General features: G+C 35.5%; 1 protein-coding gene across 1 annotated transcript in view; it reads right to left on the bottom strand.

Moving 5' to 3' along the window:
* The window catches only part of LOC148067777 (regulator of G protein signaling 6-like), a 66,930-nt gene extending 46,483 nt beyond the window's left edge, over positions 1-20,447 (bottom strand). The window contains exons 1-3 of the mRNA XM_087805322.1: positions 20,385-20,447; positions 12,596-12,702; positions 8,892-9,189 (exon numbers count right to left, since the gene is read on the bottom strand). Of these exons, the coding sequence (XP_087661448.1) occupies positions 8,892-9,104 (213 nt within the window). The 5' untranslated portion in view covers positions 9,105-9,189; positions 12,596-12,702; positions 20,385-20,447. The remainder of the gene's footprint in view (positions 1-8,891; positions 9,190-12,595; positions 12,703-20,384) is intronic.
* Between the last annotated feature and the right edge of the window lie 1,582 nt (positions 20,448-22,029).

Below are 22,029 nucleotides of genomic sequence, written 5' to 3' on the forward strand. Positions count from 1 at the left end.
TTGACACAAACTCACTTGAAGAAGAGCCTCCGTGTAGACTCTCTGGCCAAGAACTGAGTCAATCCGACTCCTCGAAATCTGCTTTTTTCTCTAAGGTGCTAGACCAGTGCCAAGTGAATATAATCGGTGCCACAAGATTATAATCCGTGCCACAAGTATATAAATATAATGCTTTAAGAATGAGAAATAGTTGCCTAGCATCAAATGATCGATTGTTTGATATTTGGAGACGGCAGCATAAAGAACTGACCTAAGACAACATACATTTTCTGAGGTAGTAAAAGAAGACAAAATGTTAATGTTAATGAGTGTCCTGATAGGCAGTTTTTTTTTATCTATCCGTTTTATTGCCATGTTACAATCGCTGCTTGGAAAAACTAAACATATACGTTTTAATTGGTGCGCTGTAAGGTTGAATTAGGGTATAAATTTGTTCAGTTTGAGACCAATGCTTTAAAGCGATAGTTCACCATAAAATAAGATGGCTAATTTTTGCTACTTTGTAACTTTATGTTAGCCTTTTAGCTTCAGCTAAAACAAGCTAAAAATAGACATTTTTTTGGAAACAATTTCTCATTTTGAGGTTACGATTCAAGAGGGACATTACAGACATAGAGGTATTTGGATGTTTTTTGGTGCCGTTAGCTAATTAACTATGGTTGCGACCTTCATATTAAAATGCAAGTAATTTCAAAAAGAACCATATTACTCTGAAAATAATCAAATTACTATGAATTGCTTTGAACTACTATTTAAGGTTCGGCAAATTGGTTTAATCTTAAACTCTTTCGTTCGAGCTCCAAATCTAAATGAGCTGATAAATTAGCAGCTTGAACGTTTATCTTTTCAGTCTCTGAGGACAATAAAAGAGTGTAATTGGTTCAGCTTGTGCATCCTCAGGTATCAGAGTCACAACTGAACTAAAGCCCACTATTGAGTGCACGTCCCTGCAAATTTAAGGCCCACATTCAAGTTCCTTTTTCTCCCCACTCAGAGCATCCGCTGCACTGAAGGTCTTGCCGTGGCCCTGCATGCACTATGAGTAATCTTCCTGTCATCTTCAAATTTGCAATTTAAACTGCTCCAATTAGCCTCTCCCCGTCTGCTTGATTGGATTAGTCTGCTTCTCTGTACCTGTGCTGTCGAGATGAGCTCCTCGGGTATCTGCGGGCGACAGCGTCGTGATTAGACCTGCTTAGTCATTCGCTGGATGACGAACGAGCACATACACGTGTACGTGGCTGAGAACTCGGACCGTCCCTGGCAAACAAGGAAGTCGTTGCCTTAGGACACAAATCAGGAAATGTTTACCATTTGGAAAAAAAAAAAAAAAAAACACCACTCTGAACACGCTGTGACCAAACATCTTTAGCATAGGCAAGTCCATGAGAAGAACCCAATACACCTTTTATTTTGGAGGTATTAATTTGTTGTTTATTGACTAAATAAGATAGTTTTCCTAAATTTAAATTACTCTCAGATACTCCATTTCACACATATAAAACATTAGACATATTTTAAAAATCTTTGATATATTTTTGTAAAAGGTTTTGTTACCCCAAAATAAGTTTTTTTTAAAATAGATAGCACCTTCTGAACTACGGCTGCTCTAAAACTTAAATCCTGCAGCTTGTACAATTATGCATCTTTATATATAGATGTATTGACGGAAGGAAAGCAAAAGAGAAAGACAGAAAAGATAACGCACAGAAAAAAAGGGACGATTTTTTAATTTTCTTTTGAACAGTACATTTTCGCATGAATGAATCAATGGTTAGATGCTGGAGACGGCAGCGTAAAGAAAGAATCAATGCAAAACGTCGTAAAAAAAAAGCTGATCGTGCTAGAGGCACTGCTCAGGAAAGCATTTATTTTATTAGAAATTATTCAATTGTTGGATGTTTCCACTGTGAATCCAAATCTTGCTTCTAAACACCAGGGATTTATCTTTCTTTTTTTTTAAGCAGAATTACAAGTTGAAAGGCATGACCCGTGAAAAAATGAAACGCAAGTATCTCTAAAAAACATCTTTACAGCAATGCAGGTGTTAAATTAAAAAGATATGGAACAGGGACGAGGTAAGCCGCTCCAGCAAAGACGAGCGATAATCTCAAAGATCTGCGTAAATCTGGCGGCTAATCGAAGTTCACTGGAAACCTCAGACGAGGATTATCAGGCGATGATTCATGTTTCTTCGCTACAAACTCGGTCTCTGACATGAAATTAACTCATAAATATTCAGCTTTTGCATTTGATGGTTTGGGCTCGGGAAGCCTGCAGGCACCATCTGAGCGCGTGCACGTGACAAGCGTGAAGTTTGTATTCCATGTTAACAATAAAGCATGCAGAGTTATTAAATGAACACATGCGTGACATCACATGGAGTTGTTTTTATAGCTGCACCGGGGCTGTTTACGAACGCATTGTCTTCGTTTGATGTATAAATATTGTCAGTCAGAACCTGCTGGCACACACTTGCAACCGTGTTTGGATTATATGTAGCTTCAAATAAACCAGTGCTGGCATTTGTTCAGCTGCGGATGAAATCAGAGAGAGCAGTACACAAGGGGCGACATCAGGTTGTAAAAATAAAACTAATACGGAAATGCAACAAGCTGCAGTTCATTAATCGTCCACTTGAGGCTGGCTGCAGAAAGACCAGAAGTCAAATATACAAATGTTGCCTGGTTTTAAAGGACGCACTGTACATTGGCAAATATTTTTTCCAACACAACTATTTTGTTTATATTTTGAGTTGTTAATAGTCTCAACTAAAAAACAATCATAACTCCGCTGAACCAGGAGACTGCATGGTGGTTCAGTAACAAAATCACAGATACTTCAATCTATGATCAGATCTCTCCTCACATGCACACACAATTCAGCCCCAAAATATTTGGAAAGTGTATTACTATGGAAACATGTTCATAATATTTGTTATTATTCTATTTCAATCACTTTTATTTAAGTATAGTGCATTCAATTTTAAGCACAATTTTGAACACTTAAAAAAAAAACATTTTTAGTATAATCCATGATGTGCAAAATAAACTTTATCAGTAGTATCGTCCAACTTTATGAAATACACAATTAAAAGGGGAATACTAAAGTTTAGAAAAACGTATCTTTGTTCTAAAATACTGGTACAAAATATTTTTCACAAATCTAACTCGCAGGTTTTTTCTTAAATGTTTTTGCAATGTTAGCTTTACTTTAGCCATTATGTAAATTAATGCAAATTCTGTCTCCAACCCACATTTGCGAAGCACTTTGTTGGTCATGCGGGTAAGTACTTAAATACAGCGATAACTAGAGTGTTTTACTGTGGTAGGAGCGCTGAGAACAATCTAGAGTCTAGTGAGTTGATTTTTGTTGGTAAGAATCAATATTAGAAGTGAATAATTGATGTAAAGTTTACTAGTAAAACCTTTAATTATTTAAAGAGTCAGGAGATTTTTCACGATCGTCAAAAGAGGGAAGACAAACTTATATCTTGTCATTCCTCACCTCTTGACATTCTTATAGTCAAGCGCTCTATTGTGTTGTGTTGTGTTTGCACGGCACTCGTGTTGTCGTCTGTGAAAAGGTGAGTTTTATTCAAATGAACGGGAGCAGGTGAGGGAGCGGAGCTCGCATGGAAAGCAGGCGACGTCAGCCTTGCTGCGGCTTTTCAACCTCACATCTGCCTTTGAAGACTCATCTGGTAATCTCGGGGGGGAACTGAAGTCGCTATCTGTATAAACATCTTTTTAAATAAATAGATGTGCCGCTCGACAGCTGCTGCTGTCAGAGTGACGAACACGGAGTCACGGAGAATGTGAAGGCATGTGAGAAAACGCAGAGGAATGTATAGACGCAGAAACAGAAAGACACGATGTGGATACACTGGCTTTCAAAACAAGCCGGTGAATTCAGGCGGGAGGCAGAAAAAACCCACAAGCCTTCCTTCAAACAACTTTTCTCTTCGAACCACATGAACTCTGTTGCCATCTGGCTGCGAGTAAGAATCGATTCCCGGGCCGACGCGATCTTGAAGTGTTCCCAGTAACATCCCTCCTGTCCCGCCTCACATTCACACTCGAAACCTTGAACAACCGACGACACCAATTAGAGCCAGAAGAATTGAATGAGCTTCATAAGTGGGAGACATTTTTTACATGTTGAGCCAGGATTGGGTTCAGAATGATTGATGACTCTTTGTTCTGGAGTAATGGGACCTCTTCCCTGGAGCATGTATACTTGAAAATGAACGTAACCCGTCATGTAATGGCAAATGTAATGAATCAGTAGCTGCGCCTCAGTTGCAGGGACCACTTCTCTCGTCATTTCCTACCATGTTCTGAACGAAAGCAATGGATGGAATCATTCAGTTTGATATTACAGGCGTGATGACGTTCCTGTGGTTATAATAAGTAGAAGTTAAAAGTAGAGAGTAGTTAATAAAGGAAAGTATACCTTGCAGCTGTAACAAGAAGCATTTTGCAATTCATACGGTTTCTTTAAGAAACCATTTCCACCCGGAGTGAACAAGAAAACGGTTAATTAAGCTTTACTTTTGTTGAGTACAACTCAAAATACATACGTTTTAATTATAATTTAAGGTATTTTTCCTTCTGTAAATTAGTGGTCGCACTTTATTGTGGGTATTATATGTTGTGAAAACCCTCTACATTAACCTGAATAAGTGACCATTTAATTTTACCCTTTAAAAACATTTCTGGAACATTCATTAAGATTTGCACCATCTAAATATAATGAAGTGATTAATGCAATCCCTTTAAACAACACTTGGTGACCTGGACAGCCTGTATAATCATGTACATATAATACACATAATAATTGTGTAATCTTGTTCTTTCTCTTTAAAACAATTTCCCGAAGGAGACCTCCTGAGGGATCAATAAAGTTCTACCTAACCTAACCTAATGCTTTGCCGCCCAGCCAACCAATCACAGCTGTTGATCAATTTTAACAGCAGCATAGACGTAAAACTTAAATACGGTATTGTAGCAATATCAATCTTCAATTATTAGAGAAGAGTGCAGAAAGGCATCATGGGGGTTCACTGTTTTGTTGGATCCATTAGTAAGGTGGGTGTGGTCATTTCTTTGTTTGTGTTGAAGCTTATCTGCTGTTCAAATTTGTCACGTTTAAAAAGAAAAATCTGTGTAAACAATGACGAAGGGCTTTGCCGTTCCTGACTGAGACCGTAGAAATGTGATCTGTGATATGGCCAGAGACGACTGTACACAAACAGTCGCCTCTGGTGGTTGGTGATCCCTGTATCACTGGATCGTGAGGTTAATATTAACTTGCAAATAAATAAGATCTGTCTCTTTTGGGTGACCTCACTTTAAAAAAAGTAGTGTCTTTGTAACACCCAGAACACATTTTCATTAGAGATTTAAAACCGCAGGATGTGCAAGTTATTGTTTTTATATGCTCAATTAAATTCAATAGAGCATCCAGAGTAATTAATGATAAGTAAAGTAATAAAAGTTTATTAAATGAAAAGAAAAAACTCCATGTCGATGGTAAAAAAAAAAATACTAAAAAGGTTTGGACAAATGGCGGCAGCTTGGTAGAACGAATGACCCTTCAGGGATAACAAATAACTTTAATTCAAGTGTAATCTGATTCTGTAACAGAAGGCTTCAAAGTTCTCTTCCCACTCCTCCGACAGGAATTATTATTGCTCCGAACTCAACTGCTGCTCATTGTTGGCAACCTGAAGTAACCTCACATCTGTGTAGCATTCATCTGACGTCGCACTCCAACAGATTTATACCTTTCTTCGCGTCTCTCCGCCGGTTATTGCTCTTCCCCCTCTCCATGTTCGTCACTCCCTATTCCCCGTCTGTCTTCTACTTCCATTTCTCCTGCTATTGGTCTTTCCTGAATCCCCCCCCCAACCCACTAACTGGAGTCCAGAGAGGGAACTCATTCATCAAACCCGGCAGAAGCGGCACCTCTGGAGGGTTAGTTGCCTTAGGGTTAGTGGGTCTATAACACATTGAATCTATTGATCCAGTTTGATTTCACTTCTTTATGGTAGAAATCAAGCTATTCAGATTTGTCTTGTACTTTGTGTCACGACGAACAGCAAACGTCATCTTTGAGCTTATCTTAAATATCGACTTAAAAGCTAGTCTAGCATCACCATGCTATAGCTATTGCAACACTTGTTGGTCTGGTTCTTCTGAGGTTTCTGCATTAAATGGTAAGTCGAGGATAAAAAAGGGAATCATTTAGTAATATATTTTCAAACTTAATGTCAATTAAGGAAGTACACATGTTTTTTAGTCTCGATATTAGGGGTCACCAACCTGGTCCTTACTGTGGGCAACTTCTTGGGTGCTAGAAATTACAACGTGCTACCAGGTCATGTTTGATGCAAACTAAAAAAGTAAATTAAATACAAAGATTACTTTTTAAATAATAATAATGGTAGTAACGCTGAATGTAATATATGTGATATTTTTACATTCATTTATACGTTTATATAGAGCTACATTGTGAACATATCCAATTTAATAATACGCCCCGTGGACATCTGTATATTATTTTATACAATTACATTATATGCTCTTTATTATACTCTCATTTCAGAAATATGGCCGATGCCATCAGTTTGCGTGAATTTCATTTGCACTGACGGGGGATTAAATACTTCTCTCAGCCCTCCGTCAGAGACTCGTCGTCTCCTGGACCAGAACTAATGGATTCTGCCTTCTACTGCTTAATGTATAAATCAAATGTATAAAATGTGTTAGAATTCCACTCACACCGCTTCTCTTTAATCTGTATGATCGTTAAATGTGCCGTCATTAAAGGCCTAATCCGTTATATTAAAAAATATGTTTCTTGCTCCCCTGTGTGTCAAAATAGTGTAACTGCATCTTTTTTAAATTCATCCTTTCACCATTTTCAATTTTCTGTTACAAAACGAGTTAAAGAGTGATGGTGTCGGTTTCTAATGTAATCTTAAAGTTGAAAAACTAAACATTAAACTTGAAAAAAAAGCTAAACTTGAAAAAGTCTCAGGACTTCATATGAAACCACCATCTCATGATAATTCTCTCGACTCTCTGGTGATGTATACAGTAAATGACACGCTTGAGAGTTCTACTAACTAAATTAAACCATCATTAAAACCAAACGACAAGGATTAGATTCAAGTTTTTTCAACAATGTGCACTAAAACTGCAGACCAACAAACTTTTACATCGACGCCTATTCACACACAAAAGTAAACACAAGCATAATGGCTTTCAGAACTACACAGAAGCAGGAAGTCGATACAAGCAGCATTTTCTTTTTTTTTAATTGGTTCTGTAATTTGAGAGAAGCAGCCACCGCTTTGAATGAAAAAACATCCGGGACAACAAATAAAAAAAAGAAAAGAAGAAAGAACATCCAACAATGAAGACAATGACAATAACAACTTCAAGCTGAAAACAAAAGTACAAGGTTAATCAATTCAACATGGACGACTTCATAGCTCCGAGCAACAACTTTATTGTCCAACTGAAGGCTAATAAAAATTCACTTTGCCTATAAAAGGGTGCTATGAAAGTTAAATTATTCAAAAGCTTCCTCTGTGCATTTACAATCACATCTCAAGTCATGTGACTCAGCCAGCCGGTCGTTTTCAAAGTTCGTCTCCACTCTAAACTTTCTTTGAGCTTAATAAAAGGTGGTTTGAATACTTTGAAATTGAAATTGTACTTTACTCTCACTCCAGCCTCGGCTTCTCTGCTTTGTGCTCATTAAACAGAAATGTGTCCTGCTGACACGCAGACCATCTCCGAGGGGAAGCCGCTCGGAAACGGGAGCGAACCACGTTGACAGTTAAGCTATGATGTCGAAACTCAACAAAGCAGCTTTTTAATTATGCAGAGCTGAGACACAAGCAGTGGAACGTCGACCGGATTCTTTCATTCTCCCTGCTTCATGCTCAGACCATTCAATACTTATCGAATATAATCGTCTAATGTCCCCAAGACTCATTCAAATAATTACCGTAAATCCTCTAAACTTTTCATCACCATCGACACTTAAGAGCTTCACTTTGTACCGTTTTCAGATGTTTTCACAAAAAGACAAGTTCTGATGGATTCACTTTCTGGTCCAATGATACAAATTAGCCAGACTTTGGAAACGCCTGGTTCAGCTTTTCTGCGGTACAATCAGCCAAACACGGAACAGATTCAAGTTCAACAAAAGTAAAAAGGCGTCTTGGTTGTCACAGAAATGTTCTGAAAGTTGAGAAGCCTTTATTCTAACAGTATGATGCAAGACATAAAGAACGGAGGTGTTCACTGAGAGGGAGTGAGAAATAAAGAAAACAGCTCAGATTTATGGATTTGTTAAATATGGAGTCGTTTGGCTTGTTGTGTAGTTTCATAATCCTCAAAACAATATATGTATATATAAATATATATTTATTTTAAAACAGATTTGTCGTGTAGCAAATACCAGTATTCTTTTGCTTTTTACCGTTATTGCTAGAAATCATACAGCAATGCTTAACTAGCAGAAAATGTAACTTATCTTGAAAAAAATGGGCACTCACCTTCAGTACATTTACTTGAAAGTTATTCAGACATGAATTAAAAATAAACCAAGAAACCCTGTGAAGAATTGAACTCACGCAACCAATTAAAAGCTCAGGAAGGTGTTGGAGCCACGAATATGTTTGGTGGTCTTCCTATTCAAACCATACATTTTCATGTTGTAATTAATTTAAAAATAAAACCCTACAATATTAACAACCAATGACCACACAGTCTCTTTCAAACGACAACTCTTACATACGCCCTTACATAAGTGAGAATTGACCGACAGAACAGGGAAGATCTTTAACGACTTCTTTCAGATGCATTTCTTACTTTTCTGTAGACAATCATGTTGGGTGAGTCGTCGTCGCCGTCCATCAGGCTCATGGACCGGGAGGACAGAAGCCGGCGAGCCGGAGGAATCTGGACTTCCTCTTTGACTTCCTCTTTGACTTCCTCGTCCGGCTCCATCGTCCCCGCAGCACTCGGCTGCTCGTCCTCCTCCGACGATTGCTGCTGCTGCTGCTGCTGAAGACCCTCAGCCATCCCTCCCTCTGCTCTCACGATCCTCTCTTCTTATCTGGTTTTCCCCTCTGTCGCTCTCGTAGTCCTACTGCGCTCGCTTCAGCCGCTGAGGAGAGAAAGACAGATTAGAAGATGAAAACCAGAGGGCGTTATAACAAGTTGAATTCAGGCTTATAGTTTTAAACTTTCTCTCCATATTCATGTCCAGAAAAGTTTTACTCATGAGTTTGATCTTTTCGTCCATTTTTAGCTGCTTTTGCAATGGTTTTGACCCACAATGACCTTACGTTTTCATACATTTAAGCTAGTTCTGAGCAGCAGACACTTCAAAGACGGCAACAAAAAAATTCAAAAGGCTCATCTCCAGGAGAGAGAAAGTTACACGAGCCTCACACATTCAACGTTTTCTTCAACATGATTTCGAGAAAATTACCGTCAGAAGATTTCTGTGTTGACTAAATTAGGGGCAGCTTTTTTTTTACTTCCTCGCTTGGAATTAGATGTTAGGAACCAAAACAAAGGCCTTGCTTGTCCACTGAAGACGGTTTCAGGTTTGTCCAAACAAGAAGGAGCTGTCCTGCTGCAGTTAATACAAAACTCTGCAGCGAGAATTCTGACCCTCTAGTAGAAGAACTCACATTTCTCAGAACTCTTCACTGGCTGCCACTTCTTTCAGGATCCATTTGAAAAATTCTGGTTCTTACTTTCAGATCTATTCTGTAATCTGATCCAGCCTTACACCCCAGCTCGGGCTCTGAGGTCTGTGGATCAGAATCTACTGATGGTTTCTGAACACGCTTCCGGACCAGAGGAGACAAATCCTTTCAGACTGTTGCTCCTAAGTTTTGGAAAGATCTCCCTCTGTGTTTGATGATCTACTGACTCCTTCAAGAAACATCTTTACTTAATAACTTACTTACAGAGTGGCAGTAACTGCAACACAACTGGTGGACATTAGGGTTTACATCACTGTTACAGAGGAGCGGCTGAATGTGACGGTTAAGTGGTTTGCTAGTGGCCTCAGAAGTCACAGGTTCAATCCCAATCAATACAGATTGTGTGGTTGTGAGCAAGACACTTAAGTATGATGATGCAGCTGCGTCGCAGCCTACTCCCATCAGTTTGCGATTGTGTGTGAATGAGTCAAAATGGTTTTAGGTCGCACTTGAGCAAAGAAATAATTATATATATATATATATATATATATATATATATATATATAAAATAATTATACAGTGTTTTCACCAGTCGATGGCAGTATCTTACAAGAGGAAATAAAATAAAGTGAAATGTTTTGTCAAATATACTAGCTCTTGTGTGAGTTCAAAGACAACTTGTTTTTGCACAACACCAACAATTGCTACCATCTTATCCTCCGAAATGATCTCGGTACATTTGTAACGCTTCACTTCACCTTCCAATTACAGCGCAATCACTTGTCACCCGCCGGCTGAAGATCAATACCAAGACTGCAGATTTTGCATATAAATGACATTTTCGGGTTGAATACTCTCGCTTGCTCATATTACAGGATAATTAGAGAAAGATGCTTAGAAAATACTGGGAAAGACATATTACACAAAGACTTAAGTAGAAGTAACAGAAGTAGCAGCAGTTTTTCATACCACTAATAATAGAAGTATCAGCAGAAAACAATAGAAGTTGTTATAGCAGGAGAAGCATTACTACCTTGAAGTATTACCTGTTGTAGTAAAGGTAGAAGGACTTATACAAGAAGTGTCAATATAAGTAGTAGTAGTAGTAGTAGAAGTCGTAGTATTACTAGTTTTAGTAAAAGTATAAGAGGCAGTTGCAGAAGACAAAGTAGTTGTAGTAGTGTTAGCACTGGGAGTGATACTAGTAGTAGTGGTGAAAATAGAAGCAGAAAACGAATATAGTACTAGAAAACACAACAATAACAGTGGCATTAGTAAGTAAGTAAATGTTATTTGTAAAGCGCCTTTGGCAATTAAAAAAATATATATTGTGGTAGTACTAGTGGTAAAATCAAATTAAATAATCCAAAAAGTGGTAGTAGTACAAGTAGAAAGAACTAAAAGGCAGAAAAAGTACTAGCCATAAAAAAGGTTATAGTAATTCTCAAATAAATAGAAGTAATCCTAGTGTAAATATTAGTAGAAGTCATTATATCACTATAGTTATTAAGTTGTACTTATTGTTATACCAGTACAAAGGTAATAGCAGAAGACAATGTAGTAATAGTAGCACAAGAAGTAGCAGAAATATTAGTAGTAAAGCTAGAAGAAGTAAAAGCATTCGTTATATAATGGAAATTATCACAGTATTAGTATAAGTACTAGTAGTAGTAACAGAAGTAGTAAGTGGTAAAGCAGCAGTAGTAGTAGTACTAGTAGTTGTACTAGTAGTAGTATTGTTGTTGATGGTAAACAAAGGGAACAGTATAAAAAGAGGTAGAAAGAGTCAGGTCAAAACTCCAGCATCACCTGGACTGACGCACAGAAGTGAACAAAACAATAACTCGTCATGATGAACAGAAGCTTTCCCACATGTCAAGCCACATCTCAGCAGACGTGCGCTCGTACCTTCAACCATTATCTGGACTCACAGTGTTCACTATGATCTTCAAACACTTGATGACATCTTACGGACCAACGCTTCCAGATGAATCCCAACATGTTTCCTCTTGAACATACACTTGTGATTTCTTGAGTGAGTCTTTGGTTTCTTGAGTTCCATCGCTCATGAAACCGCGCCAGGGAAAAACTGGATAAAGATGTGATGCCAGCAGAGCATTCTTGCACTCAATGATCTTTTATTTTCTCAAACAACCTCTTTCTACTTTTATAATTAACAGCAGATGAAGTTAGTTCTACTAGTCGTACTAAAACTGTTGCCTTTTGTGTTCAGTCCGTTTCGTGAGGTCCTTAAACATGTAAACAGAGAACTAGCCCTTTATATATTAACTAAACATGTAACCAAACCTTCGGTAACTAAATTACTTTAATGGCCTTAAAACTTAAGCTAAATAAAGGTATTGCTTTTCTATAATGTGATTGATTAGTATAATGTATTATATTTTATAATACATTTTAGTTCAAAATAAACACTAAAATACATTAATATTACCATGTTAATGTGATTTATTTGTAAACACTTGATATTTAGAAAGATAATTTTTTCTTCTTTTTTTTTTAAGAGAGAAAAATGAAAAAAAAAATAACTTTACCAAATTGTCTTTCGAGTTTAACTGGTAATGATTGATACATTTAAAAAAAATCCTACGTGATCAGTTTTAATAGTAATAAATTAATTTAAAGCACCTTTTAGACATTCAGTGTCACAAAGTACTTTACATGAATAATTTAAAGTACATTTTATATTTAACTCCATCTTCATAAGGTAAATATAAGGGCCACATAAATTCAATCAGAGGTCCGCATGTGGCCCCCAAGCCGCACTTTTCTGGGTCTGGTGGAAAAAATATTTCTGCTATATCGGGATGCAAATGTGTCAAAATGTTTTTTAAATACCGGCTCGTCCAATTCCCTGGCACGTCCGATCACGGCAGAGTTTGACGTATCCTTTGGCGGGATGAGACTCGCTTGAACCGGCGGTTAAATCAGGACATGCTCGGTACCTGTAGATAAACCATCAATGGTTCAATGATGTTGTCGTTTGTTTGCTCGACATGTCATCACATGATCGCTCCCCCTGAACCCCAACTGTCATAAACACACACTTATAACACCATCTATAAGAGACATAAACACACACTTATAACACCATCTATAAGAGACATAAACACACACTTATAACACCATCTATAAGAGACATAAACACACCCTTATAACACCATCTATAAAAGACAAACACTCACTTATAACACCATCTATAAGCGACATAATCACACACTTATAACACCATCTATAAGAGACATAAACACACACTTACAACACCATCTATAAGAGACATAAACACACACTTATAACATCATCTATAAGAGACATAAACACACACTTATAACACCATCTATAAGAGACATAAACACACACTTATAACACCATCTATAAGAGACATAAACACACACTTAAAACACCATCTATAAGAGACATAAACACTCACTTATAACACCATCTATAAGCGACATAAACACACACTTATAACACCATCTATAAGCGACATAAACACACCCTTATAACACCATCTATAAAAGACAAACACTCACTTATAACACCATCTATAAGCGACATAAACACACACTTATAACACCATCTATAAGAGACATAAACACACCCTTATAACACCATCTATAAAAGACAAACACTCACTTATAACACCATCTATAAGCGACATAAACACAGACTTATAACACCATCTATAAGAGACATAAACACACACTTATAACACCATCTATAAGAGACATAAACACACACTTATAACACCATCTATAAGAGACATAAACACACACTTATAACACCATCTATAAGAGACATAAACACTCACTTATAACACCATCTATAAGCGACATAAACACACACTTATAACACCATCTATAAGCGACATAAACACACTTATAACACCATCTATAAGAGACATAAACACACACTTATAAAACCATCTATAAGAGACATAAACACACACTTATAACACCATCTATAAGCGACATAAACACCATTATAACACAATCTATAAGCGACATAAACACACACTTATAACACCATCTATAAGAGACAAACACACACTTATAACACCATCTATAAGAGACATAAACACACACTTATAACACCATCTATAAGAGACATAAACACTCACTTATAACACCATCTATAAGAGACATAAACACACACTTATAACACCATCTATAAGAGACATAAACACTCACTTATAACACCATCTATAAGAGACATAAACACACACTTATAACACCATCTATAAGCGACATAAACACACCATTATAACACAATCTATAAGCGACATAAACACACACTTATAACACCATCTATAAGAGACAAACACACACTTATAACACCATCTATAAGAGACAAACACACACTAATAACATCATCTATAAGTGACATAAACACACACTTATAACACCATCTATAAGAGACAAACACACACTTATAACATCATCTATAAGAGACATAAACACACACTTAAAACATCATCTATAAGAGACATAAACACACACTTATAACACCATCTATAAGCGACATAAACACACACTTATAACATCATCTATAAGAGACAAACACACACTTATAACACCATCTATAAGAGACATAAACACACACTTATAACACCATCTATAAGAGACATAAACACACTTATAACACCATCTATAAGAGACATAAACACACTTATAACACCATCTATAAGAGACATAAACACACACTTATAACACCATCTATAAGAGACATAAACACACACTTAAAACACCATCTATAAGCGACATAAACACACTTATAACACCATCTATAAGAGACATAAACACACACTTATAAAACCATCTATAAGAGACATAAACACACACTTATAACACCATCTATAAGCGACATAAACACACCATTATAACACAATCTATAAGCGACATAAACACAGACTTATAACACCATCTATAAGAGACATAAACACACACTTATAACACCATCTATAAGAGACATAAACACACACTTATAACACCATCTATAAGAGACATAAACACTCACTTATAACACCATCTATAAGCGACATAAACACACTTATAACACCATCTATAAGAGACATAAACACACACTTATAACACCATCTATAAGAGACATAAACACACACTTATAACACCATCTATAAGCGACATAAACACACCATTATAACACAATCTATAAGCGACATAAACACACACTTATAACACCATCTATAAGAGACAAACACACACTTATAACACCATCTATAAGAGACAAACACACACTAATAACATCATCTATAAGTGACATAAACACACACTTATAACACCATCTATAAGAGACAAACACACACTTATAACATCATCTATAAGAGACATAAACACACACTTAAAACATCATCTATAAGAGACATAAACACACACTTATAACACCATCTATAAGCGACATAAACACACACTTATAACATCATCTATAAGAGACATAAACACACACTTATAACACCATCTATAAGAGACATAAACACACACTTATAACACCATCTATAAGAGACATAAACACACTTATAACACCATCTATAAGAGACATAAACACACACTTATAACACCATCTATAAGAGACATAAACACACACTTATAACACCATCTATAAGAGACATAAACACACACTTAAAACACCATCTATAAGAGACATAAACACTCACTTATAACACCATCTATAAGCGACATAAACACACACTTATAACACCATCTATAAGCGACATAAACACACCCTTGTAACACCATCTATAAAAGACAAACACTCACTTATAACACCATCTATAAGCGACATAAACACACACTTATAACACCATCTATAAGAGACATAAACACACCCTTATAACAACATCTATAAAAGACAAACACTCACTTATAACACCATCTATAAGCGACATAAACACAGACTTATAACACCATCTATAAGAGACATAAACACACACTTATAACACCATCTATAAGAGACATAAACACACACTTATAACACCATCTATAAGAGACATAAACACACACTTATAACACCATCTATAAGAGACATAAACACTCACTTATAACACCATCTATAAGCGACATAAACACACACTTATAACACCATCTATAAGCGACATAAACACACTTATAACACCATCTATAAGAGACATAAACACACACTTATAACACCATCTATAAGAGACATAAACACACACTTATAACACCATCTATAAGCGACATAAACACACCATTATAACACAATCTATAAGCGACATAAACACACACTTATAACACCATCTATAAGAGACAAACACACACTTATAACACCATCTATAAGAGACAAACACACACTAATAACATCATCTATAAGAGACATAAACACACACTTATAACACCATCTATAAGAGACAAACACACACTTATAACATCATCTATAAGAGACATAAACACACACTTAAAACATCATCTATAAGAGACATAAACACACACTTATAACACCATCTATAAGAGACATAAACACACCCTTATAACATCATCTATAAGAGACATAAACACACACTTATAACACCATCTATAAGAGACATAAACACCCACTTATAACACCATCTATAAGAGACATAAACACACACTTATAACATCATCTATAAGAGACATAAACACACACTTGTAACACCATCTATAAGCGACATAAACACACACTTATAACATCATCTATAAGAGACATAAACACACACTTATAACACCATCTATAAGCGATATAAACACACTTGTAACACCATCTATAAGCGACATAAACACACTTATAACACCATCTATAAGCGATATAAACACACTTATAACACCATCTATAAGCGACATAAACACACTTATAACACCATCTATATGAGACATAAACACACACTTATAACACCATCTATAAGAGACATAAACACACACTTATAACACCATCTACAGTATAAGAGACATAAACACACACTTATAACACCATCTATAAGCGACATAAACACACCATTATAACACAATCTATAAGCGACATAAACACACACTTATAACACCATCTATAAGAGACAAACACACACTTATAACATCATCTATAAGAGACATAAACACACACTTATAACACCATCTATAAGAGACAAACACACACTTATAACATCATCTATAAGAGACATAAACACACACTTAAAACATCATCTATAAGAGACATAAACACACACTTATAACACCATCTATAAGAGACATAAACACACACTTATAACACCATCTATAAGCGACATAAACACACTTGTAACACCATCTATAAGCGACATAAACACACTTATAACACCATCTATAAGCGATATAAACACACTTATAACACCATCTATAAGCGACATAAACACACTTATAACACCATCTATAAGAGACATAAACACACACTTATAACAACATCTATAAGAGACAAACACACACTTATAACATCATCTATAAGAGACATAAACACACACTTAAAACATCATCTATAAGAGACATAAACACACACTTATAACACCATCTATAAGAGACATAAACACACACTTATAACACCATCTATAAGCGATATAAACACACTTGTAACACCATCTATAAGCGATATAAACACACTTATAACACCATCTATAAGAGACATAAACACACACTTATAACACCATCTATAAGAGACAAACACACACTTATAACACCATCTATAAGAGACAAACACACACTAATAACATCATCTATAAGTGACATAAACACACACTTATAACACCATCTATAAGAGACAAACACACACTTATAACATCATCTATAAGAGACATAAACACACACTTAAAACATCATCTATAAGAGACATAAACACACACTTATAACACCATCTATAAGCGACATAAACACACACTTATAACATCATCTATAAGAGACAAACACACACTTATAACACCATCTATAAGAGACATAAACACACACTTATAACACCATCTATAAGAGACATAAACACACTTATAACACCATCTATAAGAGACATAAACACACACTTATAACACCATCTATAAGAGACATAAACACACACTTATAACACCATCTATAAGAGACATAAACACACACTTAAAACACCATCTATAAGAGACATAAACACTCACTTATAACACCATCTATAAGCGACATAAACACACACTTATAACACCATCTATAAGCGACATAAACACACCCTTGTAACACCATCTATAAAAGACAAACACTCACTTATAACACCATCTATAAGCGACATAAACACACACTTATAACACCATCTATAAGAGACATAAACACACCCTTATAACAACATCTATAAAAGACAAACACTCACTTATAACACCATCTATAAGCGACATAAACACAGACTTATAACACCATCTATAAGAGACATAAACACACACTTATAACACCATCTATAAGAGACATAAACACACACTTATAACACCATCTATAAGAGACATAAACACACACTTATAACACCATCTATAAGAGACATAAACACTCACTTATAACACCATCTATAAGCGACATAAACACACACTTATAACACCATCTATAAGCGACATAAACACACTTATAACACCATCTATAAGAGACATAAACACACACTTATAACACCATCTATAAGAGACATAAACACACACTTATAACACCATCTATAAGCGACATAAACACACCATTATAACACAATCTATAAGCGACATAAACACACACTTATAACACCATCTATAAGAGACAAACACACACTTATAACACCATCTATAAGAGACAAACACACACTAATAACATCATCTATAAGAGACATAAACACACACTTATAACACCATCTATAAGAGACAAACACACACTTATAACATCATCTATAAGAGACATAAACACACACTTAAAACATCATCTATAAGAGACATAAACACACACTTATAACACCATCTATAAGAGACATAAACACACCCTTATAACATCATCTATAAGAGACATAAACACACACTTATAACACCATCTATAAGAGACATAAACACCCACTTATAACACCATCTATAAGAGACATAAACACACACTTATAACATCATCTATAAGAGACATAAACACACACTTGTAACACCATCTATAAGCGACATAAACACACACTTATAACATCATCTATAAGAGACATAAACACACACTTATAACACCATCTATAAGCGATATAAACACACTTGTAACACCATCTATAAGCGACATAAACACACTTATAACACCATCTATAAGCGATATAAACACACTTATAACACCATCTATAAGCGACATAAACACACTTATAACACCATCTATATGAGACATAAACACACACTTATAACACCATCTATAAGAGACATAAACACACACTTATAACACCATCTACAGTATAAGAGACATAAACACACACTTATAACACCATCTATAAGCGACATAAACACACCATTATAACACAATCTATAAGCGACATAAACACACACTTATAACACCATCTATAAGAGACAAACACACACTTATAACATCATCTATAAGAGACATAAACACACACTTATAACACCATCTATAAGAGACAAACACACACTTATAACATCATCTATAAGAGACATAAACACACACTTAAAACATCATCTATAAGAGACATAAACACACACTTATAACACCATCTATAAGAGACATAAACACACACTTATAACACCATCTATAAGCGACATAAACACACTTGTAACACCATCTATAAGCGACATAAACACACTTATAACACCATCTATAAGCGATATAAACACACTTATAACACCATCTATAAGCGACATAAACACACTTATAACACCATCTATAAGAGACATAAACACACACTTATAACAACATCTATAAGAGACAAACACACACTTATAACATCATCTATAAGAGACATAAACACACACTTAAAACATCATCTATAAGAGACATAAACACACACTTATAACACCATCTATAAGAGACATAAACACACACTTATAACACCATCTATAAGCGATATAAACACACTTGTAACACCATCTATAAGCGATATAAACACACTTATAACACCATCTATAAGAGACATAAACACACACTTATAACACCATCTATAAGTGATATAAACACACTTGTAACACCATCTATAAGCGATATAAACACACTTATAACACCATCTATAAGCGATATAAACACACTTATAACACCATCTATAAGCGATATAAACACACTTGTAACACCATCTATAAGCGATATAAACACACTTGTAACACCATCTATAAGCGATATAAACACACTTGTAACACCATCTATAAGCGATATAAACACACTTGTAACACCATCTATAAGCGATATAAACACACTTGTAACACCATCTATAAGCGACATAAACACACTTATAACACCATCTATAAGAGACATAAACACACACTTATAACACCATCTATAAGAGACATAAACACACACGAGCAACATCAGCGACCACCAGGTGAGACTCGGAGATCATCAGTTCTTCTCTCTCATCATCACGAGGCTCGACGGAGAAGAAACAATTTCACTCCAGCGTCTCTCCAGACTCACAACACTCACGACACTCGTTCATCTCCCTTTTTTTTCTCGTTTTTTTCTCGCCTCAAACCCTCGTCTCTTACCTCTCAGGACCCGGCTCTCCTCACTCGCCCGGAGCTCCCACCAAAGAGCGGCTTCTCGACGACTCACTGCGCGCGCGAGAGAGAGAGAGACACACACACACACACTTGAGTGCACACACACTGTCGACGTGTGTTCGAGAGCTTCACACGAGGATTAAAGTTCTTCCCTCCAATAAATCCTACCTGAAAGTTTACCGGAAGTAAACCAACTGCATAAAAAAATACTTTTTTATTAAAGTAAAAAATATTCGACTAATGTATTTTTAGATGACGTAAAGTGACGTCCACCTTTTGTAATATTAGCATTGTTAGCTAATCGAAGTAACTACACAATTTGAGAACACAACACAGCAAAACACTTCTTTATAAACTTAAGTACATGTAAATTAAGAGATTCAATTTGTATTCTTTTGTTATTTTAAAAACATTATTATTTCTCTAAATCCTATAACTTACTAGTTAGCGAATAAACCACAAACTAATCTACTTAATCAAACTCACCTGTTAATTTGTCAAGTAACTATAGCTACTTCCTGAGGGTGTCAGTAGAGAGCGCTTTCACAGAAGAAGTCGCTTTAAACAATAAACGTTTGAGACAGTATTAAAGAAAATTACGATCACAAAACCTGGACGAATTCATTCAATTTTAGAATTAATACAATATATTAAATTAATAAATAACAAGAATTTTCAGCATGAATTAATAAACGCAAGGATGACGTCATTAATGTAATTATGTTAAGCATCACTTACAATCATAATTACACAAAAATAAATTATTTTCGTACAACTATAATAAGAATTGATTTTATATTAATTTAATCTCTTAATAAAGAATTGTGTACGACATTAATTACATTAGCTTTAATACGTAATATATATATATATACAGTATATATATATTATAAGACTTTAATCTCTCAATTAAAACGATTTGAGTTGCCCTAACTAGGACTTTTCTGAGACAGAGAATAAGAAGAAGAAAGAGAGAAGAAGGAGGAGAAGATTTATTTTTATCGAACTCTCATGAGACTCTTCATTTTCAGCTTCAAACATTTTTGTTCCATATTTATCATCCGGTTGTTGTTGTTTATCTACTTAAACTATGTGTTCTGCAACTCTGTCTCTTTTTTTTAAAAAATCTTAAAAAATAAATTCTTCAGGATAACACTGTGTTTACTTACTTGACATCTGTAACAAAAGCTTTAACGTTGTGTTTGTGTTCAGGAATGTTGCACAAAAAACATCGACAAATCTGCAATAGAATCAAATTCATATATTTTTTATATATATATATTAAGTGATGCATTTGTTTGGTTCCCCCGCGTGAACTTTCTTTTCCTTCTCAGAACTGTTGTGTTGTAGGCCAATGCCAAAATGGACAATGGTCAATAAAATCACAAATCAATACACACTTACAAGCTGCTAATGCTCCACACTCACATACTCTCACACACACACAGACACACTCACACACAAAGAAGGAAACGATATCTCGGCCAACTGAATAATTGAGAAACAGTAAACAGGAAGTGTCGATCCCAGTGGACTGTCGTGTGTGTGTGTCCAGCAACACAACTGCACTTAGTGATGCTTTTAGTGACTGTTTGTGTGGAAACTCTGACGGAAAAATGTGAATAAAACT

The sequence above is a fragment of the Callionymus lyra genome, chromosome 13, assembly GCF_982586985.1.
Source record: "Callionymus lyra chromosome 13, fCalLyr1.hap1.1, whole genome shotgun sequence".
Lineage (NCBI taxonomy): Eukaryota > Metazoa > Chordata > Actinopteri > Syngnathiformes > Callionymidae > Callionymus > Callionymus lyra.